The sequence below is a fragment of the Muntiacus reevesi genome, chromosome 3 (assembly GCF_963930625.1).
Source record: "Muntiacus reevesi chromosome 3, mMunRee1.1, whole genome shotgun sequence".
Taxonomy (NCBI): domain Eukaryota; kingdom Metazoa; phylum Chordata; class Mammalia; order Artiodactyla; family Cervidae; genus Muntiacus; species Muntiacus reevesi.
In genome coordinates this window covers 234,698,977-234,717,539 of record NC_089251.1, presented here as the reverse complement: position 1 = coordinate 234,717,539, position 18,563 = coordinate 234,698,977, and the positions used below count along the sequence as shown (strand labels likewise).

Genomic DNA, 18,563 nt, shown 5'->3' with positions numbered 1-18,563 from the left:
GGGTCAGGAATGGAGAGGCAGACCCTAACAGAGCCCGTGTGGGAGGGTATGCATCTGCAGAGAGAAGCCAGAGTTGTGCCCCGTGGTAGACAGGACCACAAGGTTTGGTTATAAACAAAGAAGGGACTGAAACAGAAAACCATGTTGTGCACACACAAAAAGGTTAGTATTTATTGGATCCTTAGATTGAAATTTTTAAGAGTCTTGGATAGTTTCTTGCATGTTGTTAGTTAAGTAGCTGACACGATCATTAAGAAAGCTGATGACAGTTGCTGTGAAGTGAAAGTCGCTCAGTCATGTCCAACTCTGTGCGACCCTATGGACTGCAGCCCATAGGATTCTCCAGGCAAGAATAATGGAATGGGTTGCCATTCCCTTCTCCAGAGGATCTTCCCAACCCTGGAGAAAGCTGGATCAAACCCAGGTCTCCCACATTTCAGGCAGATTCTTTACCATCTGAGTCACCAGGGAAGCCCCTATAGTTGCTGAGTGGGCTACTTTTCCAAAACTGATAGAAAAGCTTCTATCAAAGGCAGTTTATATTCTTACAGACTGTTATTTGGGATAAAATGCTGCATAGCTAGAAAAAAAATGGGAGCTGGGGGGTAGTCATTTCTCCAGCTGTTGGAATATGGTGAGGAAAAACTCCACTTTGTTAGAAACAGAAGAGGACTTGGAGTCCTCTGAGCAGTTGGATTAGAAAAGTGAGGAGGATGTCTGGGAGGTCTGATCATGTGCTACAGTGCTTAATCAAAGCAGGCATTCTAGAAATGATGTTGAGTGTAGGTGTCCAGGAAAGACAGTTGAACCTAAATAAATTGCTGCAGAGTCTGAACTTCAGAATATGGGTACGGACACAACTTGGTGGAGATGTGCAGGAAGCCATCATGGGCATCCCCCTGTGGCTCACAGCTCCTTAGGAGGGACTGACGATGCCAGAGATTAGGCACTTGGTGAAAATTTCAACTGCGAAACAGACCAAAGGACATAATAATAGAGGAAGGAAGTGGTTAGAATTGTATGTTGCCTCACACAGAATACTAGGGCATTCATTTTTCCCTGAAGCAAAGACCCAACAACTGTCTAAAAACTGTGTCATTTCTACTGGGTTATGCTGCTGCTGCTGCTGCTGCTGCTAAGTCGCTTCAGTTGTGTCCGACTCTGTGCAGCCCCATAGAGGGCAGCCCACCAGGCTCCCCCGTCCCTGGGATTTTCCAGGCAAGAACACTGGAGTGGGTTGCCATTTCCTTCTCCAATGCCTGAAAGTGAAAAGTGAAAGTGAAGCCACTCAGTCATGTCCAGCTCTTCGCGACCCCATGGACTGCAGCCCACCAGGCTCCTCCGTCCATGGGAGTCTCCAGGCAAGAGTACTGGAGTGGGGTGCCATTGCCTTCTCCAACTGGGTTATAGTTCTTTGAAATAAGAAATTTGTTTTCCTAAGATATGGGACACCTGCCAATAGACACACTGTTTTAACGACTTACCTTTTTGGTTTTAGAGGAAGGAAAATATCTTAATGACAGTGCAGAATCATGTAGCAAATGTAATTCACTTTGAAAGATTCAACTACATTCTGTTCCATTTGTTTCATTTTAAATGATATATTTGCAAACATGTCATTGCTCACTTGATGTTTACCTCCTCATTACACGTCTTTAGCAGGCTTGATTGTTGCCTGAAATTGCTTTTTCGTTGACAGAGCATAGTCGAGATGAATGAAAATGTGTTGGGAGCACCTTCCCACAGATAGGGAAGGCCTGTTTGGCCTCTCAGCAAAGGCACAGCCTTGGCGCTCCCCAAGGATGGCCCCCCAGCCGCCTCCACTCACACCTGCCTGCCTGGGCAGCCCTGGGGAACTTCCAGAATGAGTCTGACCTGGTCGCCTTCTTTCTCTGCTAATGGAGGGAAAATGGTGCATTTGCGTTGTTCCCTTTCAAGTGAACTTTTTTTTTAATTTGACTTTCCGTCTCGGAGCTACTCTTTATATTGCCTCTAGATAAAAGCACTTCCCCAAAGTGAAGCCCCACAAACTGCCAGCACCATGGAGTTTACTCTCTCTTGCTCCGCAAGGTTATGGGGAGACAGAATCTAAAACCCTCAGATGTCATTGGAGGAAACATTTGTTACTGTAAGGACCTTTCCAGATCAGTGGAGAGCGAGCTCTTGTTTCTCTCTTAAGTTCTCAGTTTATCCTCAGAAGTCAAGGATGAGGCATCGCCGGCCTCGACTGGCTCTCTCCACTTCTGCTTGAGTGCCGTCTTTTCTCGGCCCCATTTCCATCTGCTTCTGAAGGGCCAGTTGCAGGATTAAAAGCATTGTCAGTGATTAGAAAGCTCTCTGGTTTCACTGCATCCATTCACTTTACCTTCAGTGATTGTTGGCGGAGGTGGAAATTTCCAAAAGTCAGTAGCTTTTTTTTTGGTTGTTTGAAGAGACAAGAGAGTGTGGTTTAGGAATGTAGGATTTGGCCCCTGTCCATCTTCCATCACACCCGGCTTGCCTTAAATGGAAGAATGGAAGTCCCTCGCTCAGGAAATCGGCGGGTGGGGAGGTAAGGGGGTCAGAAGGGAGGCTCCGGGCCCCTCTGTGAGTGGCGGGGCACACGAGTCTCCCCAGCCCCGGACGGCTCCGCTCCCACCTCCAGACGCGCGTCGCGGTGGCCCTGCCGTCGGACCTGAGCTCACGTGCCGGCCAGTCCCTCTGGAGCAGCTCAGCCGGGGAGGGGGCAGCCTGCCGGAGGGCTGGCAGCGGGGTTTTGGTTGCGTTTTGTTTTTTTGGCAGAGCAGTATTGAGAGACACTATTGCTTCCATACCCTGCCATTAGTGGGTGGGTAATAGTGATATAAAATAAGAGATGAATTAGGATAATAAGAGGCAGAGGAGAAAGGAGTAAATTTTCCACAAGTAATATTTTTCTCTTCATGGTTATTTAACTTTGAAACAGAACTTGAAAGTAGTAATCACCATTCCAGGGTAGACAAAGGACTGAATGTAAGAGCCAGACAGGAAGGTGTGCTTATCTTTATTACGTTAACTAGAAACATACTGAAACATGCAGGACTTTTAGGAAGACACTGCTGTTTCCATTATAGAGAAAAACATTTTTAAAAAGAAGTTGTGGCTGGCCCACTGTGTTGTTACTTTTTTTTTTTCTTTTCTTTTTTTGGCTAATGAAGATGTAACCCTGGTGAGAAAAGTCTGTGCATCTTAGGCCCCTTTTGCTTTTCTTTGACAGTTTTTTGGGATCATTTTATGAGGTGGATATATTGTAAAGCAACTCCAAGTGGGATGATTAAAGGCCCAAAAAAACCTTTGCTGTTTCCCTGCTTTAGCCCCCAAATAAATAAGACCTGTTTGTATTAATTCATTGATTCACTCAAGATGGAATAAGTGCCTGCAGCATGCCAGACACTTAGGCACTAGAGGTAACAGGGATGAAGAGAAGTCACTGCCCCCACGGAGCTTATACTCTAGAGGGGAGATAGACACCAGAGAGATCCCCACAGTCACAAAGTATTATAGATGCTCCAAATAAAAATGCAGTGTGGCGGGGGCTGGGCGGGTGGGCGTGCGAATTGAGAGCGCAGCACTGACATATATGCACTCCCATGTGTAAAATAGATAGCTAGTGGGAAGCTGCCATAGAGCACGGGAGCTCAGCTCAGCGCTCCGTGATGACCTCAAGGGTAGGAAGGGGAGGGCGGGAGGAAGGCTTAAGAGGGAAGGGATGTATGTATACCTGTGGCTGATGCATGTTGTTGTAACACAGACAGTAACACAACATTGTAAAGCAATTACACTCCAATTTTTTAAAAATTAAAGAAATTTTTTTAAATCGTATGAATGAATAGTAAGCTCCTATTAAAAAAAAAAAGTACAGTGTGAGCAGTATACAGGGGAACTTGTTTTCTCCTAGAAAAAGTGAAGACCTCTCTAAGGAATTATAATGGAAAATTACAGGAGCATTTTTAAGTAGAGGAGGAGGGGAGGGTGACAATCCTAGTTACATTTGAAGATTTACAGAGATGGAGTTGAAGAGGGCCCAGAATGAAGAGAAGAGTACCCACACCTAAAGAAATACACGAGTGAATCAAAAACTGCCTTTGCCTCTTTGGAATAGCTCTTTAAATGTTTTATTACACTCCAGTTTGAAAAAAATAACTAACATTTTGTGTACTGTATTTCTCACCAGTGGATCCTCTTCTAAGGGTCTGAATAAACTTTTGCCTTGAAGTATTCTCTCAGTTTCCTTGGAGCACCAACACTGTTCCTATTTAAAAAAAAAGAATTCAGTTACATTTTGTCTCTCGTAAACACATACAATTCTGGTTTCCTGTTATTTTTCCCTGTTTATTCAGCTCCTACAGAACCATTATTGTGTAAATTTGCGGATGGCGGACAGAAGAAGAGACAGAACCCAAACAAATACATCCCAAATGGACGGCCCTGGCACAGAGAAGGAGAGGTGAGACTTGTAAGTCCTTTCTTGAAACTTCTGTGGGGCTGTGTCATCACAAAAAATACAAGAGCAGTTACACGTGCAGCATCTTGACATGGTTATCACATTTCTAAAATAGGGGCTAGGGTTAAAACTTCATTATCCAGATAGTGTCACATGAGGACTTCTCACAGACAGACCATGGGTGATGGAAACAGGCATGTTTACCAGTTAGCAACATTTTTTTTCCCCCCAAAAAAAAAGCATTTTAAATTGCTGTAAGAAATGCACAAGTGGTCTTTAATGTTATGGTTTCTTAGAATTACAGTTTTAATTATTTAGAAATTATTTTAAATATTATTAAAATAAATAGTATATTTGTCATTCAGGTTTTTTTACCTAGTTCTTTTCAATAATGTTCTTCAGAAAAAGAGCTCAATTTCTTAATAAAAATATTGGCCCTCCATTCCCCCATACCATAAATAAATTGCTCTTTCGTTTTTTAAGTAACATATTGGTTCAAGAATGTCTAAGGAGCTGCCATTCAGTAGAAATGTCCTACAGTCTGTACTGTCCGGAGATTACCACTAGTCACTTGTAACACATTTAAATGTAGCTAGTATGGTAGAGGGACTCAGCTTTTCATTTAATTTTAAATAGCTGTCTTTGACTGAGGGCTGCTACGTTGTACAGTGCCAATCTAGAGCTTAATTCTCATGTTGAATTCATAATTACGTGTGTTTAACATAAACTCTCAATTTTATCAAATACTAAACTATCCCCATTTTTTGTTGCCATGAGTCTGAGAAATGGAATTTTTAATTTGTACCTTTGCAGATGGATGTTTCTTTTTCTTTCCCATAGGCTGGAATGACACTTACTTATGACCCAACCACAGCTGCTATACAGAATGGGTATGTCATTAAGATAAATACATAATGGCTAGAGGGAAAATGTGAAGGTGGAAAATATCAGACGTTTATTCCATGAATGATTGTGCTTAAAGGATTACTTAATAAAGGCTTTTGTGTTTGTTCTAGATTTTATCCTTCACCATACAGTATTGCTACAAACCGAATGATTACTCAAACTTCTATTACACCCTATATTGCGTCTCCTGTATCTGCCTACCAGGTTTGTACCTTTAGGATTCATCAAGAGTATGACAACTTGCCAGCCATGAATCACGGCTGTGTTTTTATGTATCTGAAAATTGTGAACATTTATAATGAAATTTTAAGTCAAGTGTTAGGCAGCTTGGATACCCAGTTTAGAATTAGCTGCTTTTTATTTGATAGAGTGATTTAGTTTTGTGTTTAGGAGAATGTCCAACAAAGGGAAATGGTTGTCAGTTGTCAGTTTTTGAAATCACAGCATTTTAGAATTGGGACACACTCAGATGCTTCCTTTATAACAGGCCCTGCCGCTGGACACCGTGTGTCCCAGACATTGAAACTGGAAGAGAATTGCCATTAGGTCAAATACAGAATAGATCTGCACTGTCGCCTTTGTTAATTTGTCAGCAGAAACTAACAAAACAGCAAGTAAATATGCTAATAAATGAAGATGTGTCTCTATTAGGTAACGTGAAATGAGCAATGCAGTGAGACTTGAGGCCAAAAAACGGGAGGCGGCTTCCCATTTAGGATATTTTTTGAAAAGGCTTTACCTTACACTCCCAACTTAGAACCAAGATCTCCTTCAGCACCTTGTGGTTATATTGACGTGGTTTTATTGGAGGGGTAGCTCCTATTCTCCATGAATCCTGAGTGTACCTGTATTTCTCCCTCTCATATCAGAGTGTCTCTCACAAGGTCACCACCTTGGCCCAGACAGGAACGCCAATGGAGTCAATTGCAGCATAGGAATACACTTTTGTTAACTGTTGAGATTCTGTGTGACTAAACTTTTGTGAATTCTTTTCTTTAAAACAATTGAATTAGAAATTGTAACCCTGTGGTGGTAGGGGATAATATCTAATAACTGTGTAATTCCACATCTATAAGCCTCAGTTTCCTCATCTTTAAAATGGGGATAATAATAGTTTCTATCTCATAGGCTTATGATAACAACTAAAGGAGATTATCTGTGTAAAAGAGCTCAACCCAGTACCTGGCATATGATTAGCACTCAATAAATGTTAGCTATGATTATTATCGTCCTTTACACTTTACATCCAGGATTAACTGGCTGGTAAGAGTATATCCATTCTGCTTTTTTAAAATAATGGATTGGTCAACATAAGCAATATAGCAAAGGTGGTTCTGTCTAAAAGCATAAAAGTAGTTCTGAATAACAAAGAGAAGTGTTTAAATGCACTAAAACTGAAGTTGTAAAGTAGCATTCACAGCCTCCCTCAGCTTCTAGATTCTTCTCACTTCCTTTCTCTGAGCCATCACTCATTGCCTTTCATCTCTTTGGGTTGTTAAGTTTCTTACGCTGCTACTTGGATCTGCTCATCTGCTTGGTGTAGCACTCACTCATTTAATCCCTCTCTAATGATTTTGAGCTTAAGATTTGTTTATTTTCCTTGCCTATCTGAGATTCACTGAGATCTGCTGCAGTGCATTTTCCCTAATTAACAATTCCTGTATCTGATTTTAAGGGATAGTCTTCTTTCTTAACTATTTGAACCTTGCAACCTCTAATAGGGACAAGTAAGCATTTTCTCAGGCAAATGAAATATTGTGCATATTAATTTCAGTGTATGCACTGTACAGCTATGAATGTATCTCCTCACAACCTCTTTTTCTGTCTTTACTATAATGGCAATCAGCATTTTGGCCACAGAATTATTTCATAGAGTAGAAGAAAATTAGGAGACTAGTGTTGTTAATAGACTTCATAGACCTAACTGAAAACAGCCTTTCATTACAAAGGCCTGATTTCTTTTCCTGGGCAATCTGTTTCCCTAAGATATGTGTGGAATTTCATTCCAATTGCCTGGCCCTCATGGCATTACTTGTTAGATCCTCAACCCCTTAAGTTCAGGGGCCCAATGGGGTCAGAAAATGGGCTTTAAGTGATCTGTGATTCTCTTAAATGCAAAGTGTCAGTGGTATGTGGTATACATACCAGTGTATGTCACCGGTATGCAGTCAGGTGCAGAGGGAAAGGTCCATTTCCTTCATCAGGTTTTCAAAAGGATTCATGATTCAAAAGAGAATAAAGAGTCAATAAAGAGTTCACATAACATAGATTATTATTCCCATTTTATAGTTAGGGAAAATTGAGGAAAAGAATTTGATAGCAGCAGATTTGTTGCTTCAGAAAGAAAATTGGATTAGATGTCATGGCTCCCTAACCCCATGATGATATGAGCTATTAGATTATCAGGACCACAGAAATATACCACGGATGAGTGCATCTGGCCCAAATTGGGGTCTGCAGGGAGCTGCTCGCCTCCCCGTGATGTTTTCAGTGAAGGCCTGGTGCTCGAGTTGGAGCGGGCCTTTCACCACTAAACTACTATATGCTTATATTAATACAATTGGATTTGAGAAATTGGCATCTGCAAGAAACCACCAATATCCCGATGGGGAAAGGCTGCAGTCCAGATAACTGAAATGCTAACGAGGCAGAAGCACTTAACTTTGGTCTGCCTTAGGTGGCAAAGGAAACCAGAGAAAACAAGTATCGGGGCTCTGCTATCAAGGTAAATCACAATCCATTCTTCCCCCATGACTCTTCCCCATGTCCTCTCTGTAGAACCTCTTAAGTTAACAGTAGGGGATGAGATACAGGAGGGTTTTGTTCTCAAGAATTAAGAGACAAGCTTATTCTGAAATCTAACCTCAGGAAAGCTTTGGGTATCAAGAAATGGGTCGATAGTCTTTTCTCTAGAGTGGCAGAAACAACCTTGCTTTCTTCTCTGCCACAGAATCTGACTCTCAGTCATTTCTCAGTCCAGAGGGTCTACTGTATAGATGTCCTTTTAACTGTAGATGTCAGGATCTAGTTACTAAAGTTTAATTTCCTAAATATGAATTTCAGATTTTTATATTTCACACTAACTAGAAATTATTGACTACTAGACAAGATTTCTGAAACAATGTCCTGGGTATCAAAAGGGAGTTGAATTTGATTACTCTTTAAAAAAGCACATACTTTAAGGGTTAGTTTCTAGTAAGATGTGCTGGAATGAATTCTCATTCCTCTGTATTCCTAAAGCACCTATGTTCCTACCTTGATTGTAACACTTTTCACTGTTTCTTTGAGTTGTTTACTTGTTTATCTCCCTTGCTTAGATAGTAAATTTCTTAAGGGTGGGGCCCATGTCTTATTGCCTTTTTACCTCTTTGGTGCTTGATACTCAATAAATACTTTTTCAGTGGGCAGATGGAACTTGGTTTCGAATAATCATTTCATCCTATTCAGAGTGACCAATTTGTCAAGAATTCTAACTGCTTTAAATTAAATCCTTTTACTCAATTGATAGTATTGTTTCTTTATCTTCCTCCTGTAGATTCTAACATGATTAAAAGAGCTCTAGAGAAATAAGTAGTGCTCCTATGGAAATCAATGTTTCTTCCAAAATCCTTCCTTTTCCAGGTGCAAAGTCCTTCCTGGATGCAACCTCAACCATATATCCTACAGCACCCGGTAAGTTTTTCATCTTAATGGCTTTGTAGTTTTCAAGTAAGCTATGTGTAAGTTAAAACACTATTCTCTGGGTTTAAACCATTTGCGCAAAGGTGGTGTAGGATTTGGGAAATGTTAAATATGGGATTTTGAGAATGTATAAGTTGATTATAAAACTTTGACTCACCTTGTCTTAAAACAAATTGGTAGTTGACATTGAGTTAGATTTGCAGTCCACGAGAATTTAAATGTAGGAGATCATTTCACTGAATTTTTAAATTTTAAAGTTTTTAAATTACTAAATTTTTAACCATACTTGTGATGAAATAGCTCTCTTTGTCTACATTCTGTTTAATGCAAAAATAAAGTGTTCAGAATTGACGTAGAGATTTTTCATCAGTGTTAACCTCTCCATGGAAATTTTAAATACTAAAGTAGTAGCACCTATTGAGGGTAAATAACAAATGTGATTTCTTTAGTGACATGAGCATGTAACTGTACTTATATATGTATTACATTTTTTAAATTGAATGAATTACACTTTACTTATTAGGTAGTATATTGAATGTATTTTTCAAAAATACATAAAATCCAGTTTGTTGAATTAAAACATGAGTTTAGAATGTTGAAAAATAAAGGTAAAAAACAAAAATCACAAAAAAGACTAAGGATGCCTAATAGAATAATCTGGATGCTCACCACAAACCAGCCACAGAGGGAGCCTCAGCTTTCTGATAACCAGAGCAAAATGGGACTCTTAATAAGCAATATAGCTCACAGTGCTTATAAAACAGATCAGTCGCTTAAGAAAAAGCACATTGTTCGTGGCCTTAAAATGAGACAGGAATTTCTTTAGGACAACTTCCGAAAGAGGACACGACGCAGTGTTAGACCAGGCATGTGAAACAGCAGAATAGGGACACATTCTGAACAGGAAGTTGCTGAGATGACTTTGAAGAAGGAGAAGAAGCATGTTTAGTTGATAACACAGGAGAGGAACTCTGTGATGATGTATCTATATGTGTTATATTGGCTGTATAAACATGCACACATATGTTTCTACACACCCACACATGTATCTACCCACATCCACCCACCAAGCCACACAAATGCCCATGGCAGTCTACATCCCAGGTACTCTGTGCTGTCCTATTCAGGAATGCTAGAAATCAGCTCATCTTTCATTTGGGGGCTTTCTAGGACAATAGCTCCTACAGATGAATGAGGAAGAGCAGCAGGAAACGCCTGCATTTTCTAGACTTCTGAGTCATTTACATGTTACCACTCACTTTTGAATGATGCACATTAAAAATTTTTAAAGGGAAAAAATTCTTATGAAATATATTAATAACAAGTGATCTCTGGCATGGGCTTCCCTGGTAGCTCAGCTGGTAAAGAATCAGCCTACAATGCAGGAGATGCTAGCTTGATTCCTTGGTTGGGAGGATCCACTGGAGAAGGGATAGGCTACCTACTCCAGTATTCTTGGGCTTCCCTGGTGGCTCAGTTGGTAAAGAATCCACCTGCGATGCGGGAGACCTGGGTTTGATCCCTGAGTTGGGAAGATCTCCTGGAGAAGGGAAAGGCCACCCACTCCAGTTTTCTGGCCTGGAGAATTCCATGGACTTTGTAGTCCTTGGGGTCACCAAGAGTCGGACATGACTGAGTGACTTTCACACAACTACTGTCTCTGACATGAATCTGCATCCTTTGGCAATCTTCTCCGGAGGGAGGAAGGCTTATCTATTAAGAGACAGGCAGCACATCTCTTAGTTGAACACCATTGAGACAGCAGTAGTGTGTGCAGAAGGACCTACCTGAGAAGTCATTCCTTTTCCCACCCAGATTTAGACTGCCTGAGACTAGCACTAAAGTTCCTGCACATCAGCTTTTACCCTCAATTGTGTATCTGTCAATAAATAACTGCTTTTAAGGGATGATGAGTCAGTCGCAGTGATACCAAAAACCTCACATTAATAATTGTATGATATATCAGAGTAATTGCATCCTCAGGTAATTGGGTGATTGCAGAAGTGAGAGGAATGCGATAATCTAAGAATATTACAATAGGATAAATTAGAGAAGATGCAGAAATCCAGAAATAGAACTAATTGAGTTTCATATACAATCAGGGTGCCATTAAGTAATCATTAAAAATGATAATGAGAGCAAAGCAGTAAGTTAGGTAAATATTGATAATGGAATGTTAAGTTAAAAAGCAAAACCCAGGATATGAAGTAGTTTTGTATTTCATATGAACCTGGTTGCAGCTCTGTAAAAATAAGTGGAAGCCAGAATCTATGTGGTGCTACCCAGACACTGCTAACAGCCATGTATTAGAGACAGGCTGGGTTATATGAGTGATTTTTTTTTTCACCCCTCCTCTGTGTTTTTAACTATATTTAATTTAATTTTTATTTATCTATTTATTTTTAATTGGAAAGTAATTGCTTTACAGCTATGTTTAATTTTGTTTTTGAAGACCAGAATTTTTTCCAATGAAGTCAAAGATTCTGAAATTAGATTATTAATTATATCTGAATCTGTTTCCCTCCCCTGGCACCAAATTACAGTTGCAAATGCTGAGAAACAGTGAATGAATGAAGACTGTGATCTTGACCCTAACAGCCTGACCTTGAATCAAATGACTATTTTTTTTAACATTTTTAAACAAGACATTGTATTTATAATATGCAGTATAGTACATTGTGTTGTGACTGCATAAAACATCAACTGTCATTTACTTTAAAACTGAATTAAGCATTTCGTAACCCTGGCCAGCCGAAAGTAGTTTGCGTTTCCTGTCACGGCACATAGTCCTCCTGGGGACTGGCTTGCTTGACAGTTAAGTGAAGAGAAAGGGAGAGGTATTTAATAGAGAGGGATTTCTGTGAAGTGAGTGCTCTTTAGAAAAGTCTCAGCTAGACTTCCCTGGCGGTCCAGTGGCTGAGACTCCATGCTCCCAACGCAGGGGACCTGGGTTTGATCCCTGGTCAGGGAGCTAGATCTCAGATGCAGCTAAACAAAGATTTTACAAGTCTCAGAAAGCACAGTCTAGATGATTTTTAAGAAATCGCTTATGACACAGTTTACAAGTTTGAAGGGAGGTTACTTTTGCTTCATGTTCTGCAGCAGGCTAAGCCATTTCCTATGGAAAAGGTGGTTCCAGAATTCCGCTGCTCCCTCATGTGTCTCACTTGCCCTGTCTGACTCCCCAGGGTGCCGTGTTAACTCCCTCCATGGAGCACACCATGTCACTACAGCCCGCGTCTATGATCAGCCCTCTGGCCCAGCAAATGAGTCATCTGTCGCTTGGCAGCACCGGAACAGTAGGTGGCAAATTAATATCATGTGTCTCAGCTTACAGAGGAGGCTAAATTCGTGAAGCCTGGTTTTCCTTATCAGTTATAGGCTCTGTAATGTCAGAGATTATATCTGATCCCCTCTCACCTCCCACATTGCCTTCCACATAGTAAATACTCAGAGATTTCTTGATTAATTGATGAACTGAAAGTCTGTCCTCTGGCTATCTGTCTCTCCTGTATCAGAGTATAGCATCCATACAATACCACTTGTAGCCCTAATAACTGGTATCATTCATTCACACTGGCAGACCTGGGCTCATAAAGCCAAAGATGAAGGTGATACATGGTAATAAAGGCAGGGGATTTTTCCTCACTTACTTCCACTTGTGTGGGTTTTAGGGGCGCTGAACCACAATCGTAGTATTGACTTATTTCCCCCAAGTCCAGGGTTGCATTTGGGTATGGAGTTGAGCTGATATCAGATTAATTTCCAGGGTTGATATGTGTAGCATTTAGATGGTAAGATGACCAAAGGCTTTTAATTGAGACCTCATCTGTGGTGACTTAACAGAACAAAGCGTAGTATTTTCTTTGCTTACGTTCACAGCCAATAGCAGCAGGCTCGTCAGGTCTAAACCAGGGCCACATACATCCAATGAGGATTCTCTCCTGCCTTTGGAGAAGGATAATTTTCAGCATCAGGAATGCAAGGGTCTGTTTTCCATTTTTTTCCCATTTTTCAGTGACCTGCTGAAGATCTAAGGCATTTACTTCTTGGGTCTCCACTTACGGGAACAATTCTAATTCAGGCAGCTGCTGGAAATGAATGAGGTTCTTTGAAGCAAAGATTTTCTAGATTAAAATAGCACATTAGTGATATTGAATTATTGAGGATGAGAAGCTGTAATGATCTTCACCCATGGCTTGTCATTGGCCACCCTGACCGTATTCTTCTTTTCAGTACATGCCTGCCACATCAGCTATGCAAGGGGCCTACTTGCCACAGTACACACATGTGCAGACGGCGGCAGTTCCTGTGGAGGTTGGTACACACCATCCAGTGGCCATTATGGATGGCAATGAGTAGTTTCAGAAGTGGGTAAATCAGAACTCAAGGAAGAATCAAATCAAAATTGAAACATGTGCATAAAGAACTGAGTTTAGAGGGAGTGTATGCTTAGAGTTGTTTTCAACTATGAAATATAATTCTCTGCATACAGATTAGCATGGCAATATCCAGGCCACACCCCCAGGGCTCCCTGAAATATTTTAATATTTTCTAAGCTTATAGCACATTTCATTACCCCCTCAAGTCTCTATCCTGTCTCCTATAAAATGATACTTCCAGGCAAATTAAGATAAAGCTGGAGTTTGCAGTCCTGGTACCAAAGATTATATCAATAATAATAATTATAAAAATCTGTTATAATTAAATACTTGGAAAAAATATTTCAGAATTTAACAGGTATAAAGAACAAACCATACCTGTTTTTGTAGAAGACTTAATAGAGCTAAATAACTCATAGTTCTTGTTATAGAAGATACTGGTATGATATTAATATGGAAGAAATCTGACATTTGAATTCAAGTTGGGCAGAGAAAGCATAGGTTTTCCTGCAAAGTATCCTTGAAATTCTAAGGAAATTCATCAACCCGGTCGATCCCATCACCTAGTCACATCCCATAGGTTCCAATTCCAAAAACAGCCCTAGGGATGACAGGGGAGGTAGGATGTTTTGTTTTGTTTTGTTTGCCTCTAAATGATTTAAATTTGTGCAGTTATTGGCAACCACAGTTACTGGGACCCACAATCCGTATCTGCAGTGCTGAAACAAACAAATCTTAAGAATTTTCTTTGTAACTACTTCAGCAAAAACCTGACCTGTGGCAGAAGCCCAGCTGAACTGACACAAGACAAGATCTTTGCCCCATTTACACTGTATATTCATACTTTTCAGCACAGACTGTTAATGTGTTTGATCATAAGGTACAGTCTGAGACCCCACTAAGTATCATTGGTGATACACAGCATATGCATACTATATTTCAGATTGTAAAATCTGAAATTACTGAGGTCCAAGTCACATCTGGCCCCAAAGGATAAGAAATTTGTTTAATAAATTGTAGTTTGATGTGAAGAGACAACCTCATACAAGTTGGAAGAGGTTCTTTGGGTCTATCAGACATTTAAACTCCTTAGGGAAGTAATTAACCTTGACGGCTCTATATGACATTAAGAAAATCACTTGTAAGCAGCGCTTGTCTTTACGATGTGGGACTCAGTCCAATCTGGGTGGTAGAGTTTGGATTTCATTGCTCACATGTCTCATCTGTTCTGCTTTGTTGTAGGAGGCGAGTGGTCAGCAGCAGGTGACTGTGGAGACGTCTAATGACCATTCTCCATATACCTTTCAACCCAATAAGTAACTGTGAGGTATGAGGGAACGATCTCCATCACTGTAGGGCTAAAGTCAAGGAAAGGCTGTGATGATTTTATCAGAACGATACTTAGAACAACTCAGGTCTGGTCACGCTGCTTCAGGCATGGCAAGGGAATCCAGTGTTACTGAAATCTTAAAATTAGTGATTCTGTGGTCTTGTAAATTAATTATTCTGTCCAAAAAGAACAGTGCCTTATATTGAAGTCAAATGTACGTTTGCTCTCTCCCTCCCTATCTGCCCCCAAAATCAGTAACATAATCAGAGAATACCAGGTACCAAATTTGTCCTACATTTATATATATAGATAGATATGTGTGTGTGGGAGAGTATATACACACACACATATATATATATATATATCTCCTATGTTTATATTATTTTAATGCTCACAGACTGAAGGAAAAACAGTGTAAGATTTTGCTTAGTCTAGTGTTACAAGATTAGCATTATCTTGACAGAATCAAATGTGAGTGTCCTTAGATTGATAGATTGCTTTCCCCACTCTCACTTGGACCACATATCTCAAAACTTGTCACTCTGCCATGCAGATTACATTGAACAACTGTGTGGAACATAGAACACTTGGGTTTCTAGATTGCCCTGGTGAAGTATGTTGCAGGCCTCAGATTTGAAAGGTGGACTCGGGACATAGAAAGTGACCCTCAGTTCCAGAATTTGCATTTACTGACCTACCACCAGTGATGAGCAGATCCTTTCTCAAACATATATGTTTTTAAAACAAGAAAGAGATGACAAAGCTCTATGGTCTGTTACACCAAATGTTACAACAGCAATTGTTTTTTATATTTTTCTCTTCCAGATGTACAGAAGGGTGTTCTTACATGAAGAAGGTTGTGAAGGCTGAACAATCATGGATTTTTCTGATCAATTGTGCTTTAGGAAATTATTGACAGTTTTGCACAGGTTCTTGAAAACGTTATTTATAATGAAATCAACTAAAACTATTTTTGCTATAAGTTCTATAAGGTGCATAAAACCCTTAAATTCATCTAGTAGCTGTTCCCCTGAACAGGTTTATTTTAGTAAAAAACAAAAAACAAAAAAAATAAGCAAAAAAAAAAAAAAAAAAGATTTTTATCAAATGTTATGATGCAAAAAAAAGAAAAAAAAAAGAAAAAAGGGAAAAAAAAAGAAAAGAAAACTTCAATTCTCTGGGTATGCACAAAGACCATGAAACTTACTCAAGTGCATGACCGGATTCTTGTGGTTTTGTTCATTTTGTGTTTCGTTTGTTTTTTTCCGCTGTATGAAATGGGCTTTCTGACGTTTAAATAGTCCGACTTCACCCCTGGTGTTCTGTGCTTGCAGTGAGAGTGTTACCGCCAGTGTCTCTTTTCTTAGCTTTCCGTTTTCCTTCCCACGTCGTGTGAAGTGTCTTATCCTTTTCTATGAATTCCAATTTGCCTTAACTCTTTTGATGCTGTAGCTGTTTCAGTAAAAGTTAGTTCAAACTAATGATGTAGAATGCTTTGACCAAATGGGCTGGTCTATTATGCCTTGTAAAACAGCAGCATAGGGCTTTTAAAAGGTAGTCAATAAAAGTTGCTGAAATTTTGGCTTTTTTAAATATGTAGTAGGTGTTTTTAATGATTTTTCACATAATGTGTAAGGTAGTGAAATGCAAGAAGGGAAAACTGTTTTGTGTGAAACACATTTTCTGACTGGGGAACTTTTAATAGGGTGAATTGTTTGTAAGGCTGTACGCCAACAGTTTCCTCTGATAGTTTGACTGATTTAGGATATCTGCTGTATGATGCAATGTAAAGTCTTTTTTGCCTTTTTTCAGGAAAAAAAAAAACTAACTTGATGTTCTAGATTTAGTGTAGGTAGCGGGGGGCGGGGGTGGGGGGCGGGGGAGGGGAGTCACCGAACGTTTTGTCCTTCGTTTTTACTAATGATAGTGCTTTAGAATGAGAATGATGCCTGAGATCTGGCAAACCGAGAAGAAAAAATGTTGCTATTGCAACTAAATGGCAAAAGCTAAAAGTAAGGATTTATCTTCAAACATAAAGCTGAGATATGAATAGAAGCAAAACGATTGGCTACTAGCTCTCTCTATGACGTAAATTTGAGAAATAAAAATTACTTGGCACTTTTAAAGGTAACTTCACCAAAGACCGAAGAGCCAGTAACCAGTAGCTCCAACTAGTCTCAGCATCACATCTTCTGTGCTCTTTATTTTTGCCGGACCAGTTTGCGGTTAGGAGAATGTGCCTTTTTTGTACCTTTGCATTTAGGTTTTCTAATTTTAATTGATGTATGGACACACACAAACAAAAAAGCATGAAGGAAGATTTGGATCCAAGCAGTGCCACACTTTACATCATCACTACAAGTGTTCAGTGTAAAGAAAAACCAATTTTGAAACTATGAAATTCCTGATTCATAAATACACAAGTTATTTCTACTTTAGTACCTAGAAGATAATTCACTGTTATTAAAGCTCTTTTATTAAGACAATTGCATATGTTTGAAAAGCAATGGTAAATTAAGTTGTCTTCCAAAACTGTGTACCTGTCTGGTCAACTGTGTGTGATCAGTTATCTACCTCAGAATCTTATTTTCTTTTGTGCTGGGACAGGTTGCTGGCCCTCCCTGTTTCCACAGACCAAATCCTTCCTAGCTCAGGAGCTAGGCCTAAGCAGTTATTTCTTTCGAGTATTTTTTAGTTCTTAAAATTTATGCTTGTATTTGATTATAGATGTCAGTGACATTTCATAGTTTCAAAAGTCCTTGCTGCTCTGAGAAGTGTAGATTCTAGTGAAAATTACATAGTCATAAGAGAAATGTGTTTTTGTTTTTGTTTTGTTTCCTTTTTTTAAAGTTGTGGTATTATTGGTTCTATGCTCCCTGGAATATTACTGCTTTGTGAAAGTCCAGACCGAACGCAGCACCCTCTTTGTACCTAGTACGTTATAAACCTGGGTCTCTCACTACTTGATATTTTTGCATTAGTTAAGACAGAAATTTGATAGCTCAGTTAGAGAGGAGGGAAAATCTGCTGCTAGAAATGTCTGAACTAAGTGCCATACTCGTCTGGGTAAGATTTGGGAAACATAACCTCTGTACATAAAAAAAGAAAAAAAAATCAGTTAAACATCACATAGTAGACAGCCATTAAATTATAAAAAAAATTAATTTATGAAGAAAGACCTTTTGTACAGATTGAAAAAAAAAGATTTTCATAGAGATATCTATATGATCAAGAGAGTTAATTTTTTATTTTTGTTTTACTAGTGCCACAAACTTGCCAGTGGTAACTTATTTGTCCGGTTCAAGATAACTCTGTAGTTTTCTTTCCTAGGACTTGTTGTTAAACGCCAAAAGACATTTTTGAACTGTACATTTGATCAGATTGTTAGCTTTTTTCTGTTTTATTTCTTTTGAGAACCTTTGAATAAAAAACATCTGAAATTTTATTTTTCCTGTCAGTTTCTTTTTAGGTTAGATTAAATGTATATTAGAATTTCATTTCATTTCTGATCTCTTCCTTGTTCAGTGAATTTGTTGGAAATTGAGTTGAAAATTATTTTAGATTCAATATGTATTCAAAATACATTTCCTTTAAAAGAATTGGAAAAACCATCCCACCCTCTCGTTTTTGGCTATTTCAGTTCATGGACACAAGGACAACCATTAGCTCACCATGTTTCCCCTCAGCAAATTCCACCTTTGGTCTGTTCTTAAAGGTCAAAGAACCATATCCCTCTCCTCCCTCCTTCCTTCCTGCTTCCTTTTGACTGTGGTACTGTCATTGCCCAGCAAGGGGGACAGAA

At 39.4% G+C, this 18,563-nt stretch overlaps 1 protein-coding gene across 8 annotated transcripts in view; it reads left to right on the top strand.

Annotated features, from left to right (window-relative positions):
• The window catches only part of RBMS1 (RNA binding motif single stranded interacting protein 1), a 213,552-nt gene extending 195,346 nt beyond the window's left edge, over positions 1-18,206 (top strand). For 5 of the 8 annotated variants that reach the window (XM_065931626.1, XM_065931627.1, XM_065931634.1 and 2 more), the window contains exons 7-15: positions 4,359-4,474; positions 5,303-5,352; positions 5,479-5,572; positions 8,046-8,093; positions 8,990-9,040; positions 12,238-12,348; positions 13,286-13,366; positions 14,674-14,758; positions 15,587-18,206. In XM_065931626.1, coding sequence (XP_065787698.1) covers positions 4,359-4,474; positions 5,303-5,352; positions 5,479-5,572; positions 8,046-8,093; positions 8,990-9,040; positions 12,238-12,348; positions 13,286-13,366; positions 14,674-14,751 — 629 coding nt within the window. In that variant the 3' untranslated portion in view covers positions 14,752-14,758; positions 15,587-18,206. The remainder of the gene's footprint in view (positions 1-4,358; positions 4,475-5,302; positions 5,353-5,478; positions 5,573-8,045; positions 8,094-8,989; positions 9,041-12,237; positions 12,349-13,285; positions 13,367-14,673; positions 14,759-15,586) is intronic. The other 3 variants (XM_065931629.1, XM_065931633.1, XM_065931632.1) reach the window with 3 other exon arrangements.
• The last annotated feature ends 357 nt before the right edge of the window (positions 18,207-18,563 follow it).